Raw genomic sequence first — 22,880 nt, forward strand, 5'->3', positions numbered from 1 at the left:
GTCATAAAAAATAGAGTAATCACTGTAATGAGAAGTAAAGGGATTAGACTTACAGCTAGAGTGATGGGACCCACATGGGAAGTGAGGTTTTGTTTGAGTGGTCCTCCAGTTCTGAATTCATTAGAAGGAGTAATATTCCAAAAGCCCACCAAAGGATCAGTGCATATCCAACCATGTGGCCCAATGTCCTTGTTGTCACATGAATATTGGTACTTGTCATCAACCTGTAATGCATAATAATAGTGATATTTAAATAGAAGCTTCACCTGGTAGAAGACAAGGCTAGGTATCTAAATTAATTGAATTTTATTTTTGCTAAGTTGCATTAACTTGACTCAAAACAAGTGATATTGCCGTAACAAATGCTTGCGTTGAAGAAAATGAGAATGAGGTTTGTGGTTGAAACCTCAAAGCCCAATGATTGGGAAAATTATACTCATATGCAAGTTTATTAGACAAATAACCAAAAAAAACTTTAATGGACATATTTTCTTAAAATGTTCTAAAATTCAATCCATCTTCTCAAAATTTTTTCTAACTTAAAATGTCAACGTCCATCTTCTCAAAATTTGTAACTTCTTGCAGTACAAAAACTCAGTTTCTAAAAATAACTACTAAATCCATGTTTATATTGTTGAAAAAATCGAGATAACCAATCACCTCTTTTGAGTAAATTGGGATATTTCAAATCCCATAAGTTATGGTGAGCACTCCACCACAATGATTTCAACATTCAAATAACATGCCCAAGATGCAATAACCCGTGCAATATAATTGGGATAAATATAAGAACAATAAAACTAGCAATATGAGAAATCATCAAAGTACAATACAAATGAATGTAGAGAGGGACACACACATATACATGGTTCACCCAAAATGGGCTACGTCCACAGACAAGATGGTAAAGATGTATTTACTATCAAGAAGAAAACTTACAAGATTGGAGTTATGTAGAGTTACCTCATACAAGCGCAAGGAAGCTCAAACAAAAGAGCTTCTTACAACAAAACCACCTACAATCGACTCCTTTATTTGATTCACCGATGCTGCGAATAAATACTGAGAAAATGGTTCAACCAGAACCCAAATGGTAGCACTAAGGTTTTTGTTGCAAAAACCCCAAAATTTCTCCCCCAACCTTCTCTCTGCATTTTCACCTTTTGTCTTTCTTTCTTGCTCACACCTACGCGTTTCTCTATCCCCCAATTTTCATCCGTACATCTCTCTCTCTCTCTCTCTCTCTCTCTCTCTCTATAAAGCCCATTTTAAGAGCCTCCACCTAAAAGGTATATTTTCAGTGACAAAAATACCCTTTAACAAGAGGGAAAATACCATAAGGGCGATGATTTGGCATCATGCCCTAACAATCTCCACCTTGATGCAAAATTACACCCTTGGCTTGCCAATCCATCACTTCATTTATTTTTTGAAACCTAGAGAAGTTAGGCTCCATTCAAACTTCTCTACTTGGATGGTCTTGGTAAGCATATCCGCAAGGTTGTCTTCGGTCTTGATATTGACCAATCGAACTCTATCATCTTCAACAACTTGCCGGATATACTGATATTGAACCAATATGTGCCTTGACTTCTTGTGGTGAACCGGGTTCTTGGCCACATGGATAGTACTCAGATTATCACAAAATAGTTCCATGGGCTTGCACATAATGCCCATCTCACCTATCAACCCTTGAAGCCACACAACTTATTTTGATACCTCCGTTGTTGCCATGTATTTGGCTTCGGTAGTTGACAATGGTACTGTATCTTGGAGCCTTGACGTCCAACTAACCAGTCCATTTGCAAACCAAAAAACAAATACGGTAGTTGACCTACTTCTATCAAGATCACTGGAAAAATTTTGCATTTACAAAACCTTGTATTTGGGTTGAGCCCTTTCTAAATGTGATTGCATAATAGTTGTACCTCTTAAGTTCCGAAGCACTCATTTTGTTGCTTCCCAATGAACATTTTCGAAGTTGGCCATAAATCGACTTAAAACACCAACCGCATGTGTGATATTCGGTCTGGTATATACCATGAAAAACATTAAACTTTCAATCACATTTGCATAAGGAACCTTAGCCATACTTCTTCTTTCTTATTCCATCTTCGAACTTTGCATTGAAGACTATTTGAAGTGAGGCGCTAAGGGTGTCTTCACCGGCTTTACATCTTTCATGTTAAAGTTTTTAAGCACCCTTTCTATGTAACCCTTTTGAGATAGTGACAAAATTCCATTTTGTCTATCCCTTTCAATTTCAATCCCAAAGATTTACCTAACTGGCTCGAGATCCTTCATCTCAAATCTTTTTCTCAATGAAGTCTTGAGCTCATTAATTTTTGCCTTATCTTTGCACATAAAAAACATGTCATCTACATATAAGACTAACATCAAGTATGTACTATCACCAAAAAACTTTAAATAGATGCAATGATCATACTTACTTCTTGTGTACCCAAGGCTTATCATGAACATATCAAATGTTTTATTCCATTGTCTAGATGCTTACTTAAGCTCATATAAAGACTTCTTCAATTTGCACACAAGTCATTCTTTTCCATTCTTTATGAAGCCTTCCGGTTGTTGTATGTACAGTTCCTCTTCAAGTTCTCCAAGCAGAAAAGCCCTCTTCACATCTATTTTTTCAATCTCTAAATCATGCATAACAACAAAATCAAGTACCAAGCGAATTGAAACCAACTTGACAACCGACGCAAAAATTTCATCAAAGTCAATCCATTCTTTTTGCAAAAAACCTTTTGCCACCAATCTTGCTTTACATCTTTCAAGCTTGCCATGAAGCCCCTTCTTTATCTTAAACACCCATTTACAACCAATGGCCTTTTTGCCTTTTGGTAGTTCCACAAAATCTCAAGTCTTGTTTCTTTGAAGGGCTAATATCTCTTCTTACATAGGTCTTTTCCAACGCTCGATACCATTGTTATCAATGGCTTCACAGAATGATGTTGACTCTTAATTTTCGACTATCAAAGCATGCAAAGAATTTGGATCCACATAATTTTTGTACCACCCGAGTGCATGAGTTTCTCTAGTAGAGCACCTATGTGCCAAAGACACAACTTCAGCATGATAGTCATGTGGTTCTTTATCTTGACTTTCTAGTTCTTCATGTTCTTCACCATGATAAATGTGTATATTCTCATAAGGCATAATTGTACTTGGTGGAAGTATTTCGGGGTTGCCTTGAAATTTTTGGCTCTCTTGTTGTATTTCTTGACCATTGTCATTTATCATCATCCCCTTTGCCAATACCTTGGATTCATCAAAATGCACATCATGGCTAGTGATTATCTTTCGGGCACTTGGATCCCATAACTGGTACCCCTTCATATCCTTGCTATAACCCACAAAGATGCACTTCTTTGACCTTGGATCCAATTGTTCCTTTGGCAACTTGGAATAAGTGTATATGCATCACAACCAAAAATATTTAAATCGGAGAAGTGAATCAGAGTTCCATACCATGCCTCATTAGGAATTTTACTTCCCAATGCGACTGAAGGTGATCGGTTGATAAGATAACAAGCCATTGATATGACTTCCACCTATAATTCTTGTTCTAGGCTAGTATTGCTTAACATGCACCTCGCATGCTCCATCAAAGTGTGATTCATCCTCTCGGTGACACCTTTTTGTTGAGGATTGTAGGCATTTGTAAAATCCTAGTAATTCCCTCGGCCATGCAAAAAATTTCAAACTCTTTTGATGCAAACTCTCCACCATTATCGGTCCAAAGAACTTTGGTGTGATGCCTCGTAGATTTTTCAACTTCGGCTTTAAAATATTTGAATACACAAAACACATCACTTTTGGACTTGAGAGTTTTGATCCATACTTTTCTTGAGAAGTCATCAACAAATGAAACAAAATATAATGCACCTCCATAAGTTGTAGTTGGTGAAGGGCCCCATATATTCGACGAATGTAATCGAGTTTGCACTTGCTTGTATGTTTCCTGGTATGGAAAGGTTGTCTATGTTATTTCCCATAGACACAATGCTCATAGAATTCGGATCCATGAATTTTAAGTGTAGGAATAAAATTCCTTTTCATCAAAACCTCCATACCCTTATCACTCATATGTCCCAATCTTATATGCCATAGGCAAAATGGAACTTCCTCACCTTCGACCATGGAAGTCACTTTATCATTTATTATTGTGCTTCCCAATAACTTGTACAAGCTCCCAACTAGGACTCCTTTCATCACAATTAGGGTCTCGTTTGATACTTTGATTACTCCACCTTGAACGAAGAACTTAGAACCTTCCGAATCTCGAGAAAAGAGGGAAATCAAGCTCTTTTTTAGTTCAGTCACATGCTTAACATTCCTAATTGCCCGAATAGTCCCATCAAACATCCTTAAGCGAACCGAACACATTCCAACCACCTTGCTAGTGGAATTATTACCCAAGGATACCGATCCTCCTTCACATGACTTATATGAGTCAAACCATGATCTATGTGGGCACATGTGATGGGTGATTCTACTATCAAGTATCCAATCTTGATAGAATATTGAATTATATGCCACCATCAATAATTCATCTTCAATGAACCTGGATGTAAATTCTTCAACTTGATTTGCTTCATTCTTGGATTCACTTGGTTTTCCACCTCTTGCATTAAGAGCTTGGGAAGAATGCACGCCATTTCTTTTAAAACAATTCTTCCTTATATGACCGGGCTTCCCACAATGCCAACACACATTCTTGTTAATGGGCCCTCTAGATTTTGATCGAAATCTTGAATTTCTTCTTGAATGATTCATCGATGAATCACCTCGTTCATTCGATCGACCTCTTGCCACAAGAGCTTCCGTCTTCGATTCTACCGAGCTTCCCAAAGATGCTTTCTTTTGAAGTTCATTAGCAAGTAGGGCACTACACACCGATCCCAAATCAAGAGAATCCTCTTTACAGTAACAACTCAATGTAGTAACAGGTTATTATAGAATTTCGGCAATCAACAAAGTAAGATGACTGCCTTATCTTCTTCGTCCACTCTCACACCAATACTCTCAAGTTGACAAATGATGTTATTAAACTCATTCAAGTGTTTTGACACATTTGCACCTTTTTTCATTCTCAACGAATACAATTTTCTTTTTAAGAAAATTCAGTTTGTGAGAGATTTTGCTTGATACAAACTTTCTAGTTTTTCCCACAAACCTTTTGTCATCTTTTCACCAACAATATTAAACAAAACTTCATTCGCTAAACACAAGCGAATAGTGGCCCGTTCCTTCATATCGAGTTCATCCCAATCATCATCTGTCATATTTACCTGTTTCTTATCTTTTCCAAGTAATGATTTGTGTTGCCCTTGATGTACCAATAAATCTTGCATTTTTAATTTCCAAATTTCAAATTTATCTTTCCCATTAAACATCTCCACCTCAAACTTGTGAGATGCCATTTTCCCAAAAATATTATACTAATTCCTTGAGCTCTGATACCACTTGTTGAAAAACTCGGGATAACCTAATCACCTCTTTTGAGCAAATCGGGGTATCTGCGATCCCACAAGATGTGGTCAACACTCCACCACAATGATTTCAACACTCAAATAACATGCCCAAGATGCAATAACAAGTGCAATATAATCGGAAAAACTATAAAAACAATAAAATAAACAATATGGAAAATCATCAAAACATAACACAAATGAAAGTAGAGAGGGACAATCACATATACGTGGTTCACCCAAAATGGGCTACGTCTACAGACAAGACGGTAAATGTATATTCACTATCAAGAGGAAAACTTACAATATTGGAGTTATGTAGAGGTACCTCGTACAAGCTCAAGGAAAGCTCAAACAAAAGAACTTTCTACAACAAAACCAATTACAATTGACTTCTTTTTTTGATTCACCGATGCCGCGAAGAAATGCCGATAAAATGGTTCAACTCGAACTCAAATGGTGGCGCTAGGTTTTTGTAGCCCCAAAATTTTTCCTCAACCTTCTTTCTACGTTTTCACCCTTTTTCTTTCTTTTCTTCTCACGCATGCCCGTTTCTCTACCCCCTTATGTGCATCCGCACGTCTCTCTCTATAAAGCCCCTTTTAAGAGCCTCTACCTAAAAGGAGTATTTTCAATAACGAAAATGCCCTTTAACAAGATGGAGAATACCATAGGGGTGGTGATTTGGCATCACAGCCCAACACATATTATATACATGAACATATTTTTTATTTGTTTGAGTCATGAATTCCATTGCAGATGGAACTTGGAAGTCATGAAAGGTAGTACATATGGCACCTGTGTTCATACAAGTGTTTCACTACTTGTTATTTATTTATTGCTCAGTGACTTCAAAGTGACTGGCTCAATTACTATAGAATAGTATAAACATGCACACGCACACGTGTAACACATCTCACCTATGGAACATCATTGCAAATCTGTACAACTACATTTGTTTATAACCTATCAGAGGTGAAAGTTGATAAAGTAATGTATGACCTTGCTCAATTTCATGAATCTTTTGGCATAATTTTTAAACAAATGCTATTTCATCCGAACCATCCAAACTAGTGCAAAGTTTTGTTTGTTATAACATGACTTTTACGATTTTGTATCTTGCTTCCTGTGGCCAAACATATTTTCCAATGCAATTTTATGACTAATTTAAGCTTTACAAGTCACAGATTTAAAGTAGCTCCTGGTGTACTGACCAGTATACTCCTTCACCTAATGAAATGCCCTAAAATTTGTTTCGAACTTTCAAGGTAGAGGACATATGCGAACTTTCAAGGTAGAGGCCATATGCAACTACTACCTGCGTAATAATTAGGGGTTTTAGAGAAAATTATTAAGGCCTGTATAACTGATATAACCTATTGTTATCATATGTATATCTCTTAATTGTATGGGTATATATATCTTGATAATCTTAGGTGTCCATGATTATGATAAGATTAGTTAGTAATTATCAATAACTGTTGGTGTCTATCCAAAATTGTTACTAGCCGTATATTTATACGAGTCTTGTATATTCTTTATTAATTAATAAAGAGAGCGTTCTCTGCAGTATTTTGAGTTTCTAATATGATATAAGAGCTATAGGTTCCTCAACCTCAAAACTGAGCTCGCACCTCAGATATGAGCACGTACCTTAGATATGAGGTTGCCGGATCTGACCCCTAATCTCGGCATTACATTCAAAGGAAAAAGATTCCCCCTTTGCACAAAAACTTTAGCTCTCCTCTTCGTCCATGGTTGAATTAAATCAACACTCTCACTAAATCCTCTTCGTCTATGGTTGAATCAATCAACAGTCTTAGTTTTGTGAGATAAACTCGAATCAATCAACACTCTCAATTTAGTGATAGAAACTCATAGACCAAGGAACCACTGCCAAAGGCCTCTGAGTCGTGTTTCGACTCTCTGATGAGTCGTGTTTCAACTCTTTACAAAACAACATTTGCCTCTATTTTGGCCTATGTTCTAGACTGTGAGTTGCTGAATCTATCTCAGACTGCGAGTGGCTGAATCTGTCTCGAATGCACATCGAGTTCTGTTGGCTCTTTCAAGTGCCATTTTGTGCTTGTTGTTCAAGCAATCTGAGTATGGAGACCACTGCTTCTATTAGTCACGCCATGCATGTGAAGACTTAAAGATCCAACTCATTCGTTTATGCAACTTATTGTTCAAACTCCAGTTACTTTATGTCAAAGAATCTTGAGTTTGAGGAGAAGTGTTAGAGTATGTATATCTCTTGATTGTATGGGTATATATCTCTTGATAATCTTAGGAGTCCATGATTATGATAAGATTAGTTAGTAATTATCAATAACTGTTGGAGTCTATTCAGAACTGTTACTAACCATATATTTATACAAGTCTTGTATATTATTTATTAATTAATAAAAAAAAGTTATCTGCAATATTCTGAGTTTCTAATACCTACCGATGGATCCACTCCATCTCAATAGCTAGGCATTGATCCTATAATAGCTTAATAAAGCTATTTGACTTGAGCAAATTAGGAAAAAAAATAACAACTGCAATTTGAGGGCCTATTTAGACGTACTAGTTATTCATGAGTACGTCTAGTTCTTAAATTGGTCCATTCATGAATGTGAAAAGCATTGTTTATAGATTTCCAATAAGTTTGCACAACGACTGTTTTGATATTTTTAGATTTTTGTTTTTCAATGTTTTAGTTGTATCGATCCAAGGTACAATTTAATCATAAAAAGTCTTGCTAAACTTCTCGTATCCTAGGACAAATTTATGATTCAAGTAACATACTTAAATACCCAAATGCCACAAACATGATTTTCTAGAAGTGTGGTTTTATGATATTACATTGACACAGTGACATGAAATCATTTTATATATATATATATATATATATATATATATATAGCAAAGACAGGAGAATACTTGCATATGTCCTTGAGCTAATCTCCACATATTAGCTTACGGGTCAAAACCTCCTATTTATGGGGAATTATCTTCTTCCAAATCTTGCACATAAACTCTAATGAATCTAATGAAAATCTCAGAAACAAAATTGAAATAAAAGAACATAGAAAATTAATTGCAATAGAAGGGAAAATTAATGAAAGATCTACCATCCATTTTTGATAAAAAACTTTAAGCACTCAAGATACTGTTTTTAGTTTTTAACTTTTCTACTTGTGTTAACGAGAACACCTATAAAATCCAGAGTCAAAGAATCCCCTGTAGGTGTCGATTTAAAATCATTTTTGCCCTAAAATGGGTGTCCTATATTCATTGCATTTTTATTTTTATGAGTTTTAATTGAGATGAACATATTTCGTCTTCAAATTTTGGGCTCAAACAAATCCTTGTAGATCTAGCTTTTTGGGAGTTTCTGGCCTGATGAGCTACTACATGAACACACAATTTAGTAAAGTTAAATCTTAGCCTGTGAATTCAACTAATACAGTGGCCTCAAACTAACTTAAAACTTAAAGGTATTCATGGAAGGAAATGGACATGCTAAGTAAACGAGATGAACGAAATCACAAATGCATGTGCAAATGTTTCTTGCACAGTTTGACATTGTTCTTCTACATATGTTTGAGGATCTACAATGAGTTTGGGAGATTCCAACCTTGGAATTGGATTATGCTATTCCAGATGCAAGTCATTGAGAAACAGATATTAAATTGTTGAGAAGAAAATGTAGTCTCTTAAATTGTGAAGTAAACTATTCAAATGGTCGTCAAACTAGTTAAAATATTCATGGAATGCAATGGGCATCCTTGGTAAAAAAGATGAATAAAACTACATATGTATTTTTGAGTTTTTCTTATGCAGTCCAAACTTATGCTTATATACGTATCTGAGGATCTACAATAAGTTTCTTGGAATCAAACACTAGAAGTGAATTGCTCTATTACAAATATACATAATCGAAAAACTCATGTTAAATTATTCATAGAGTTAGTTAAGGTGTTTTATAAAAATAATTTCCGAAGAGATTATATGGATTTGACTTCATATTACTTTACCCTACCTCCCCCTTGAGATCTGGGTTAATTGGATCTACAAGAAGGACTGCTTCTGGATATGCTAGTGGTTGGCCCCTAGGAGGCAAACGGTCATCAGGCATTGGCATGATTCTTTGTCTGTTATCTGCAATAGCCATGTACTGGAACCTGTAATAACAACAACAAGCAGGTTTGAAATGCATGGAACCAGATCAACTTAATATCATAGTGTGAGTGTGTTTGTGTAGGGTTTGTACAAAAGACTTCTATTTTGTTGCCCAATGGGTTGGCATTATGGAATTTCCACTTGGTAAGGCAAATATAAAAGGATCAATAGAAGTAGGTAGAAGTAGTTCATTAAAAATAGGGTGCGGTTTTTACAAAGCCTCTAAACAATCAAATTAGAGACTGCTTTCAAATAGTATCGAGAAATATGGTTTCAATACTGGAAATCCTTGTGATAGCCTTAAAATATATTTTCATATTTATTTATAAAGTTTAAAGCTTCAAAAAATACTGTAGATCGACAGATCTATGAACACTTGAAAATCTTGAAAATTGACGGTCTAAAAATCGTTATAAAAAATACTATTTTCAAAAGTTGAAATCCATTTTTTTCTCATGTCTATGCATCTTGATGTCGAGATGATCAACTTCACGATATTTGGGCATCAAAACAACCACTTCTAATGAAAGTTTTGAGGTAGACTCAAATTTGATTGGTTAGAGTGTCGGCACTATATAAACTTTTCCCTTAAAAATATGTGTTGACCAATGCAATTCTTTGCATTATATTCCATGGAAAAGAGAAAAACCTACTTGTCTTTTCTAAGCTTGAATACAATCCGAGTCTGGCTGAGGTAGAAAGCTGGCCACCCCTCCAAATGCTCATAAATTGCGTATGTGTAGAATCCGGAGCAACCCCGAAGCAAAATAAATCTGAACATATAATGGACTCATTGATAATTTATTTACTATATAATATCTATATAACATATTAATAGAAAGAACGAAAGAATATAAAATTTGAAAAGATCATAGCACTAAAAACCTCTTACATATGCTATGATCTAGCGGAATGAGTGAAAATATGGAATAATACTAGGGAACTATGTCAAAGTCAAGTCGAAAATAGTCAAAACGCATAAAAATGGACGCATATAATTGTAAACCATCCATTAAATAATATGATACTATGTCTTAGCTATATTATCCCCATAGATGTTGGACTGATTGATAGTTCTTAGGGATAACATAGAAGAACAATTACATAGTCAGGAGTATGAATGTATCTTAGTATATTTTACAGTCAATCACAAAAAGAAAAAAATGATATGATAAAATTAATAATAATTGTTAAATAAATCACAAAATATTATTTTATTTGGAACTTGTTTCCAGATTCGACTTAAAAGTCCTAGCCACTATAGATATTAGGAGCTTAACAAGAATGTAGACTTACAATACTGTAGTTCATATTTCAAGAATGTCACTTAAATCATTTCTTTACTGAGATTATCATTCCTCTGTTGGGTAGTAATTTTGTTATCTTTAGGATACCTTTGATTCATTTCCTTCTAGCTATTAAAACGTAATATATATGAGTTTAGAAGGTAAATAATGTCAATAATGCATCTAAATTGTCCATAAAGACGAGCTAGGGATCATAATTCTACATCAACTTTTCAATGGAACTTGGTCATATCTTAATATAAATAATAGACTTCAAAAAGTTGCAAGCCAATTTGTATGAAAGAATTAATGTGTTCTTTAATAATGTGAATTTTTTTTCCCCTTAAACATTTTGTTTCTTGTTTTGCTTATATCCTCACTGTCACATATAGTTCAAGAATGGTACAAACTTAAAGCGTGAATGGGTTCACTCACTAGGTTATGTAAGCATGCAAACCTTGGTCATTAGAAGTTGAGAATTGGCGCCATATGATGTTTATAAATTAAACATCGATATGGATAGGTTAGAACTAATAAACAAGAAATAATCAGAGTTAAATAGGGATCATTTACTGTGATCCATGTAGTTCATTGATAGCAAGAAACATGTCACCATGACCATCCATTGTAATGTTACCACAAAAACTAGTTGAAGTCTCATGATTGCTAGTAAAGTACAATACAACATATAAAAGTTTCCATATAGCTCGCTAGCATTAACTTTGTGAGATAAGAACATTGTCTATAATTGTTGAGGCATAAATCGAGACACAATTAGAAAGGTAAAAGTATAATAAAATAAAAAAGCAAAAAAAAAAAAAATTGTGTGGTAGCTAAAATATTTTTTATTGACAAGGTAATAGTTATAATATTAACATCAAAAAATGAGATACCTTTAACTTCTATGGAGCATTAATTTCCACGAGGTGTTTGTGCAATATGTTTTCAAGGTCATTAAAAACAAAGAAAAGAATACTATCTAGATCTACATTAACTTTTTCCGCTAGCTTTTTTTCATCACACCATTTTGGACTAAAATAAGTACCAAAAGCTTAAAAATAGAATCCATACTAAATTTTAGTTGTTCGTTATATGTAATTTAAATATTTGTTAGAGTGTTAAGAGTCTCCCTATTTGGTAGATTTGTGATGCGGGTGTGAGAAAGGATTCTTATATATACATTATTAAGTTTTATAAAATACTTTCTTGGATCTTCTCCTTTTTAAGACTCTTCTATTTAAATAGACAAGGGTGTACATAGAATCCCATAGAAGAAAAGAATTTAAATAAAATAGTTACAACAATTTGACAAAGTCATGAATAGCTTTTTCTCGGATGACTTGACAAAGTCAATATTTAATTGTAATAAAACCGTAAAGTGCTCATCTCATTACCCACCTTCATAATATCTTAAATGTTGGATTTGAGTTGGAATACATAAAATATTTGGTATTAGATAAGATATGTACCTCTTATCTATGCTCAACGGTACAAGAGTACCCTTTAGAGAGGGATCCCATACCCTTGTAAAGGAGACTTCTACTTGCTCATCATTCTCTACTACTACATTGAACTTTGTACCCTTTATCCTGCATTGCAAAAAAGATACAACATATTACATTAAATTTTTTCCTTGTATTTATGAAATAATTGGCTAGGTCATTAAAAAATTGCATATTTAACATGATGAATTCTCACACATCGAATGTTCCATGTCTGGATTCTCCAAGATCACCCCAAACGAGATCCCAATACCTGCAACAACATAGCATAAATTTTAGCAATACTAGACCATAGTATGTGAGATACACAGGCATAATCACTCAAATTGTAAATTTTATTTTTATTTTTATGTTTTTGAATATATTATTTTAAAATTAAAAAATAATTTTAATGGTGAAATTTTTAATTTAGAATAAAATAATATACTTGGAAAGAAAATAATGAATCACGAACCTAAATTATAATGCAAAGAAACCATATTCATTAGATGTCTACTATGTATAACTAACTTTTCCTTCTTCTTTTTTTCCCCTTGAATCCTTTATTTTAAGGCCTACGTACTTTTATATTATTTGAAATAAACCTAAGCATTATTTTATATAACATGCTAACAAATGAGAGCTATGGTTAGCAATGGGCAGGTTCTGGGCCGGGCAGCCCTGGCCCTAGCATGACCCTTGTCCCCACAAGGCCGGCTTGGGCATGTAGGACTAGGACCAGGCTGAAAATAAATAAAGAAAAATACAAGAGAAATAAGAAAATAGGAGAGTTAGACCGGCACTAGCCCTAGCCCACGACCATAGTTTGCGGCCCAAGCCCTAAGTTCTTAGGGCCGAGTGCTGGGATGCTCGGCCCATTGCTAGTACTAATGAGATCATCCATTTATATAATATTTCTCCATTAAATCACCTTAAAAGTGGAATAAAGCATGCTCCAATTTTTCTACAATAGTAATAAATACCTCCTATTTACAATAAATAAATATGAAAATAAATATAATTTTTAAATCCCTTAATTTAAATTGGTTTAATACTAATTATTTTAAATCCTCATTTTAAATTGGCAGATTTTTAGAAAATTTAAATTATCTTGCCGGTTTTCATAACGCATTGTTTACAAAATACATAAACAATTTTTTTGTATCGTTTAAGCAAAAATGTCTACAAACTTAGAAGGTGGTATTTAATCTATTTTCTTAGTTCTACCTATAGTCAAATCATAGTTTAATAGAGGAAACATTGCATTTCCTCCCCAAAACTTCATCTTTTAAAATGTGTACCTTTGGACCTTGTTTTAGTAGGTAGGATATATTACATCAAATGAGAAGACAACCCTATTGTAAGACAGAACAACAGTAGGAGATTAGGGTAAGAGACCTAAAAAGGACATAAGGGTAGACCAGTTTGCCCTAGTAAAGACATAAGGGTAGACCAGTTTGCCCTAGTAAAGACATAAGGGTAGACCATATTAAAGGCATTGCAGCATGAGATAGTTGATTTGGGAGACTTTTAAGCTAAGAAAAATTCAATTTAATGGGAGATTTGCAAATTTAAATTCAATCTTGTAATCGATAGAGACATTTTATAACAGCCTATCTTGCCACACATGCAAAGCATGCGTCATTGGCTAGTATTTCTAGTTTTGAAATCTTATACTTTAAACGACGGGATTGTATATTATCGGACTGTTCACTTTTGGTACATGGTAGTCACAATCACTCTTAACCAATGGATATGAAGTAGGACAAATTGAATTGTGTCACAACATTTAAGAAATTCTAATTTGGTGTTTATACACGGTCAATGACATCCACAATAATCTTATTTTGCATTCAATAGCCAATAATATTTATGACCTCCTTGTACCGAAAGTAAGTGGTCTCATATATATACATTTTCTTCAATTAATTGTGAATGTTCCTGTCTATTTTCAAAACAATGGCTTAGGTTGCTTTTAGACACCATTTGTTAAAAACTTATCATCAAATACTACATCTACTTTGTACAGTCTCATCGTATACAATCCCTAAACTTGTAGCCTAAGTTCTCTCTAGCATTAGGGTCTCTTTCTAACTATTCGACATGTATCCCACCATTGAGTATACTAGTCGATTTAAATGCATTACGCTTAGTAGAGCAATTTAAATACGTATGGGAGAAAGCATAGTTGCTTCTAAATTATGAATAAAGATAATATAATTGTTTTGAGATAATTCGAGAATGAAACTATTAGAGTGGAATATTCAAAATTACTAGGGCTCGGTTCATTTAGATTTTCCTTAATGTTTTAATATACTTTGTAACAGATGATTATACAAAATCATGATTTTTTTATTATGACAGTTTCGACTTTTATGCAGTGATCATATTACTATAAACAAACCAATGCAATCATAATTATGTAATTTGTAATTATATAATAAGCTGTAATATTGCAATTTCTATCTATTATATTGATAGAGTCGATATGTCATTACATATGTTATTACATCATTATAAAAATATTTTATAATAATAACAACGATTTGTTATGAAAAACATTATAATTTAATCTAACAATAATAATTTAATTCGTACTATTAATATATTTATATAATTCAAATTATAAATAGGATTATAACGATTTTATTGATTACATTTTAGAACTAATAGATATATAAGAGTGTATACACACACGTGTTGTATGTCTCACTAATAATTAAAATACATTAATAATGTTTTATTTGTCAAAAAATATATTAATAATGTTTATTAATTATCTTTTCTTTTTCTCTTCCATGTGATTTAGTGATTTATTAATTGGCGAATGTTTTATCCAGTCACATTCTTATCATATTTTAGGAAACAAAAAGACAAAAGAAAAAGTGATATAGAAGATACTTTTATAATATTATATAAAAATGATCTTATGATATTATAAAATTGGTCTTATGATGTTGTAGTATCTATATTACTATTACAATACTGATATTATTGGATAGCTATAATTTTCGTTTTTGATTTTTATCATCGTCATCATCAATGAAATAGTGATCTGTGAAGTATTTACCAAACAACAATGTATTATGAAATATCATCATTATTGATATTAGTATTATTATACTATAACAAGATACTATAGTATAGTAATATTATTAGGATTATTATATTATAACACGTATTGTAATATAATATTATTATAGCATAACAATAACATATAATCACCTGTTATAATATCATTATATTATGAGTATAATATTATATTATTATCGTAATGTATTGATATTATATTATATCAATATTATAAGGGTACGGTTTCTATAAAATTGCAACCTTAAAAAATCCAATTAAGGTGCGCTTTAAATTTTATCATAACATGTAATTCTGTTGTAAAAAAATTCTTAATATTATCTTAAAATCTATTTTCAAACCTAATTAGAAAATTTTAAATTTTGAAAATGGTTAAAATCAAGTAGATCTATAAATATATGAAAATCTTGAAAATGGACGGTGTAGATAATGTGTTGCAAGATGCACTATTTCCGAGATTCAAATATTTTATTTTTTTGTTTCATATTCATAGATCTCGATGTCAAGATGATTGATTAGAGAAATTTTTCAACATTAAAACAATATTTCCGATAGATTTTTGAGGTGCATATGTGATTCTACATTTTAAGGTTGCAAACCTTATATAAACTTTTCCCATATTGTCTACTTTTACTATAGCATTTTATTAAAATCACAATATTATATTAAAATTAATATTGTGATATTATATTCTTATTATAATAATGTAGTACTATATAATTGTAATATTTATCGGTAATAACCAATGCTTTAAAAAATGGATCGGTGACCCGGATCGGGCTCCCAAAAAACCGATCCGGATCGGCGAATCGGCGATCCGGATCGAGAATTGGGTGAATCGGTCAGAATAAAACTTAAACCAAATCGGAAAAAATTATTAAATTCATTATAAATATTTTTTTTTAGGAATTCAATAAGAAATGAGGGTACTCCATTAAGAATTTTCATGTTTTTTAATGAATATGCGAATATTGATATGTTCTTTCTCTGCATGAACCGCCATTCAGCATTTAATTTACATCACACAAAAGGATAAACATAGAATTATCATGGAATAAGTATATCAACATACATGAACTACAATAAAGCATAAAATTAATAACATATGATCTAAAAATAAAATGATAGACGACGTTATTGTTCTTCTTGGTCACGCTGGTGCCATTGATTGAATTCTTTTAACAATTCATTGATTCGATCTAAAAACGAATCATCGATATTAGCAAGCGTCTGACTATTCCCAAATCCCTGAGTGTTAGTGTTTTGTTGTGTTCCCAATCTAAAATCCCCGAAGATTGTCTATCCTCATGCTCACCTGCACTGTCGTGCTCATCCCTACACTGTTGCTGTTGAGACTCGATATGTGAATAATATGGCTGGGATAGGGTGGCCTCATAATCATCATCTCTCTCATTTTCTCTTTGAAATATGGATTAAAAAAAAAAAAAACAAATTTTCAAAAAAATCGATCATGGATTAAAAAAAAAAATCACAAATTTTCAAAAAATTCTGTCATGGATTACAAAAAAAAATTCGATCATGGATTAAAAAAAAAAAATCCCAAATTTTTAAAAAATTCTATCATGGATTACAAAAAAAAATTCGATCATGGATTACAAAAAAAAAATCACAAATTTTCAAAAAATTCAATCATGGATTACAAAAAATTTGATCATGGATTACATAAAATTCGATCATGGATTACGTAAAATTCGATCATGGATTACAAAAAAAAACAAACAAAAAATTCGATCGTGGATTACAAAAAAAGAAAAAAACAATTCGATCATGGATTACAAAAAATTCAATCATGGATTACAAAAAACTCTATCATGGGTTACAAAAAAAACAAAAAACAAAAAATTCGATCATGGATTACAAAAAAAAAAACAAACATTTCGATCATGGATTACAAAAAAAACAAAAACATTTCGATCATGGATTACAAAACATTCGATCATGGATTACAAAAAATTCTATCATGGGTTACAAAAAAAAAAAAAAAATACAATTCGATCATGGATTACAAAAAAATCGATCAACTATTACAAAAAAATCTATCATGGATTACATTAAAAAAAAAAAAAAAAAAAAAAAAAAAAAAAAAAAAAAAATCCGTATGGGACTCGCCGATTCCGTACAGTGAATCGGCGAGTCCTATGCAGAATCGTCCGATTCTCTCTAGAGCCAGACGATTCCCGTTTTTTTCGCCGATTCGATCCGTTTTTGGCGATTCTCGAGTCAAACCGGGCGAGTCCGGTTCGACTCGGCGTTTATTTAAACACCGGTAATAACAATATTATTATTATTAAAAATATTCATTATTTAAATAGTATTAAAATAATTTTTACTTTAGTAAAGTTTTATTATAATAGTAATATTATGAGCTATTTCGGTTGCGCTGTAGCATATGATACAGAGACAACCGTGTCCAAGGATCAGATCATGTTTCGTCGCTTGGTGGACAAGGACACGTGTTGACATTCTTGGATATGGATCCAACAACTCTATTAAGTGTCCACTTTTGTATCCTTTTTTAGGTATATATTTTTCTTGAAAATGATATTTCTTTGTTTAGAAAGTTTATTTTCCCTTGAAAAGTATTTTATTTTAAAAGTAAAAAGAATTTTCGAATAAAATAACTAGTTTAGAATAAAATAAATAAATATTTTTATTTGTTAAATTTGGTTTCTCGTGGCTATAAATAAAAATACGTATTTCTTTAATCTACCATGAAACGCTTTAGGGTTTCTCCCTCTCCAAGTTGTAGACCACTGGATATTCATCTCTCTACTTCAACTTTTATTTATTTACTTCTTGATGTGCCTTGTGTCATATAAAATATTAGTTGTTGCCAAATCTTTTTTGCCATTAATAGCATAAATTTATTGTACATTGTCTTATCCTAGCAATTGACTTTATTTGTTCTAAAAGCTTGTACAGGTACTTTAATATTCTTTAAATTTGGTTGTACTTTTCTTTTCATATTGTTATGTATAACGTTGGATTCGTCTATAAGAAATTTAATGAATAACTCAAATTCACAAACTAAACTATTTTAGATTATTAATATATATTTTTTAAATTTATTTGATGCTCTACTATTGTTGTATGACGTGAATTTTTGTATACGTAAATACATATGCAAACGACTCATAGATTTTCATGTAGGAAAGAATTTATATAAGTGCCAGGCTTTAAACAATCAAATTAAGGCACACCTTCAAACTCTCACTAGAAGAGGTTGTGTGGATGCCCAAAAATCTTCAAACTGATCATCTCGACCTCCAGATTTATGGACATAAAGAAAAATGAATTTCAATTTTTGGAAATAGTACGTCTTGTAATACATTTTTTGCACATCAATTTTCAAGATTTTCAAGTATTTATAGATCTGCTCGATTTACAATATTTTTGAAAATTTAAATTTTTATAATTAGATATAAAAATGAATTTTCTAGCCATCACGAAGATTTCCAGTATTGAAACTAGATCTTTTGACACTATTTGAAAGTACATTTTACTTTGACTACATCTTTTGATACTATTTGAAAGTACGTTTTACTTTGATTGTTTAGAGCCTCGGCCTTATACAAACCATGCCCTTTAATATATGTATATATAGATCATAAATACACATGCATATGCATATCTATGTAGACACTCGTGTCTGTATCATAAATAGACATGCATACGCATATCTATGTAACATATGTGTATATGTAGATAATTTTATATTGTACTATTTTGAGGTTTATATTTCTGACACTCCTATCCGTATCATAAATAGACATGCATGTAGCATAATTTTATAATGTACTTTTTTGGGGTTTATATTTATGACACTTATATTGTACATTTTTTGGATTTACATTTCTGATACTCGTATCCGTATCATAAATAGACATGCATGTAGCATAATTTTATATTGTACTTTTTTGAGGTTTATATTTCTGACATTCCTATTTGTATATCCTTATCATAAATAAACATGCATGTAGCATAGCCGTAGCTCGGTCAAAACATTTTCCAATAGACATGCATGTAGCATAGGCTGCAGCTCGGTCAAAACATTTTCCAATTTTTTAATATATTGACAGTGGGAATGGAGGGTGGTAGTACATTATGTGAAGATATACGCCCCCGTAACCACCAATTAAGTAGATAGGATTTGTTCATCACAATTAAGAAATTGCAGCATATAAATGAACCTTCTACTTTATCTACTGATTCATTAGCCTTTGATGTAGCATTAACTATTCAAAAGCCAATAGCCATTTGATCAAACCTTGAATTTTTTATTTGTTTATTTGGTTTGCGGCCATATGAATCTGAAATTCATTAGATTTAAATTGAAGAAAGAACTGAGGGAGTGAAAAATATACCCACGATTGACTTCTTCATTGAGAGTTTCAAGTACATTATCGATGCCTCCATATTGAATGCCTGTTACAATACCTTCGGGCTTAGACAATGTTAAGTTCACGATGCCATTGTCCAACACCACCTAATCAAGGGAAAATCGACTCTGCTTAGTCAAACAAACTATTGCTTGATTCCAACCACTAATGATGTTCAATGAAAAAATAAGGATCAGAAATTCACAAGGAATCTGGGATTTGACATCTAGATGTTGCACATTAGAATATGAAAGAAAAAAATAAAGGTTTGAAAAGTAGAATAAAAGCGAAAGCAACCTTCAAAAGTCCAAATATACTTAAAAAGTATAGGAAAAATAAGATCTCAAAATGGATGAGGTTTGTATAAGGTGCCCACCATATGTAAGTAAGGCACACTTTTAAATTTTGCAGGAAGATGTAGATAAAGTGCTCGATCCTTATATCGAGGTTAAGATGATCAATTGAAAGGTTTTCTAACTTTGTAGCACTCTTTTATAGTTGAGTTTTTAAATGATCTTACTTCTATAGTAAAAGGGTGTCACCTTAAATAAATTTTTTAAAGAAAAAATTGATTTATAGTTGGGGACATTTCAAAAATAAATATAAAAATAAAATATTAAAATAGGAATTATTGTAAAAACAATACTCACCAATCTATATACCAAAAACATCCGAATCATATACACGGAATATTTACAACATAACCACATTTTTATACTTTTTTTTATTTTCTTGGAATTTCTCTATGTACTCTGATTTGTATGCACAACTTTGGATAACTCGGCCTTGTCCTATGTCTCAAATCAAGGAGCCAAAGCGCCCTTGAGTGGTAGTAAACCAAATGGGAACTATTTATGCATTGGTTATCTCGGACAAAAGACCTACTTGGGAGGATTGTTTTTTAACAAAATATTTTAGAAACCACATCAAAATCACCATATGAGTATTCTCACAAAAAAAAAAAAAAAAAATTCGAATTTTGACTTACTGAGTACTTAGATCTGTATCATTTTTCCTATCTTTAGGTTGCATTCCCAAAATTTGGGGTCCCATGAATGATCCTATATAAGGTCTTACAAGAGGGGCTGAATCTCATAATATGCCAATTTGGGGGCGTAGATTCTTTTGACAATATAGCATATTTAGCGCATATGGCATGGTGGAGCGTACTGTATATTAACTCCTTCAGGAAATAGCTACTTGGGAGGAACTTTTTGAAATGAAGTGTAAAGATCTACCTAAGAATCACGTTTAACGAAAAGGATGAAATCTTTGTTTCTTTTTTTTTTTTTTCTTTTTTTTTTTTGGTTGTGAAATGTAACGAAAGGATGAAATCTTGGGATCGGTCTAACATCATTAGATAATTATTGGAAAAAAAAAAAAAAGATATTAAATTTTTAGTTCTTCAATACTTACATTTTGTTCAACAAAAATTAGACGGCCCCTTTTCAATATTGGGGTGTTAGTTTTTTCACACATAGTATGCCATTTGATTTTTATGCCCTCTGATTTTTATTTTTGATTAAAGATGCTTCCTAGGTTCAATGGATAACATAGAAACTTTGGGATGCTAAAAATACTCATACATTTAGGGTTTCAACAAAGGGAGCAAATGGACAACATACACAAACGGGAGAAGCAAATATTTTCACATACATATAAAAATATATATTATAAATGAACAGTCAAATCTCAATTCCTCTAACAGTGTAAAGCAAAAGCTTTGAACACAGATTCCGGTACAGATTTGGCAAAGAAATCTATGAAGTAAGGTCACATGCTATACCACCAAAGAAATTAGGGGTGGCAACGGCCCAGGCCACCCTTGGCCTTTGCTTCATAGGGCCGGCCCAAGCTTGGGCCTGCCTTAATTGGGCTAAAATCTTTTGTTTTATTTTTAGTTTTATTTGACCTATGGCCAAATAAAATTAAAAATAAAATAAAAAAGAAAAAAAAAAAAGTGTCGAGCCTGGTTGAACCAGGCCAGCCTTGACTTAGGCCTGGCATGGCCCTACATTTAGGCCATAATTGCCCGACGCTCAAGCCACATTTCTTGGCCCAAGCCCTAGTTTTCTAGCTCTGGTCCGTGCCCGGCCGGCTTAACATGCCCATTGCCACCCTTAGTTAAGGCAAATATAAGAGAAACCCACTATTGGTCTGGCTTCCAACCTAAAAAACACCAAAATTAAAGAAAAAGTAAATTTCAACATACATAGTGGTCTTCCGTGAGTAGTTTTACTCCAAATATCGACATTTTCCTGGTTCTTCTACCCTATATGGAAAGGAAGACAAAGCTGCACTATTCTTTTGAGATAAAATTTTGCAAATAGTTGGAACAAGGCTTCGATTATGAAAACGATGATGACGACCTCATCGGAAAACGAAATCATACACGATGAAATGTGATCGCTTCAGCATGGGAGAAGCAAATTTATAGAGGTTCAACCTTACTTGGATTGCAAACAAAGCATGGTCTCTAACTCTTCACTTTTAATAATTTTTAGTTATTGGTATATCCTCTCTGTCGTGTGGCTTCACGGGTGTCTTTGAAGCTAAGGATCCGTATCAGGGGAACATTCCTCCTCCACGAGATTACGGTGGGCGGTAGGAGGGGACGTCAGTTGTGAAAGTTAGATGAAAACTCAAGTAAGCAGTAGTCCTTCAAAGTTTCATTAATAAATTTAAATAAATTAAGCACCTTTGACAAATATAAGGGGAAAGCTTTCTATACTTCTCTTAATAGTTATATATTTTCCTTATTTGGCTACTAGATTTGAATGAACGGCTGAGATGGATTCAATTTCAATATCATGCCTCTACACTGTTTTATTATTAATTATTTTCGAAAAAATATTTTAACACCAAATTTGGATGTCCAGTCCTCTCTTAAACTTGTACATGAAAAAATATAAAAAAATACCCAATAAAATAAAATAGCCAAAATACCCCTATAAGATTCAA

General features: G+C 32.5%; 1 protein-coding gene across 11 annotated transcripts in view; it reads right to left on the minus strand.

Moving 5' to 3' along the window:
• The window catches only part of LOC18446393 (uncharacterized), a 53,804-nt gene extending 31,363 nt beyond the window's left edge, over window positions 1–22,441 (minus strand). For 7 of the 11 annotated variants that reach the window (XM_088855238.1, XM_088855241.1, XM_088855239.1 and 4 more), the window contains exons 1-7: window positions 22,132–22,439; window positions 19,905–20,026; window positions 12,647–12,703; window positions 12,418–12,537; window positions 10,316–10,435; window positions 9,523–9,664; window positions 54–224 (exon numbers count right to left, since the gene is read on the minus strand). In XM_088855238.1, coding sequence (XP_088711364.1) covers window positions 54–224; window positions 9,523–9,664; window positions 10,316–10,435; window positions 12,418–12,537; window positions 12,647–12,703; window positions 19,905–20,026; window positions 22,132–22,173 — 774 coding nt within the window. In that variant the 5' untranslated portion in view covers window positions 22,174–22,439. Of the gene's footprint in view, window positions 1–53; window positions 225–9,522; window positions 9,665–10,315; window positions 10,436–12,417; window positions 12,538–12,646; window positions 12,704–19,904; window positions 20,027–22,131 lie in introns of all 11 variants that reach the window. The other 4 variants (XM_088855244.1, XM_088855243.1, XM_088855242.1 and 1 more) reach the window with 2 other exon arrangements.
• Window positions 22,442–22,880: the final 439 nt, after the last annotated feature.

This window comes from Amborella trichopoda, chromosome 13, assembly GCF_054954075.1.
Source record: "Amborella trichopoda isolate Santa Cruz 75 chromosome 13, AtrichopodaSantaCruz75HAP2 v2.0, whole genome shotgun sequence".
In the NCBI taxonomy this organism is placed as follows: domain Eukaryota; kingdom Viridiplantae; phylum Streptophyta; class Magnoliopsida; order Amborellales; family Amborellaceae; genus Amborella; species Amborella trichopoda.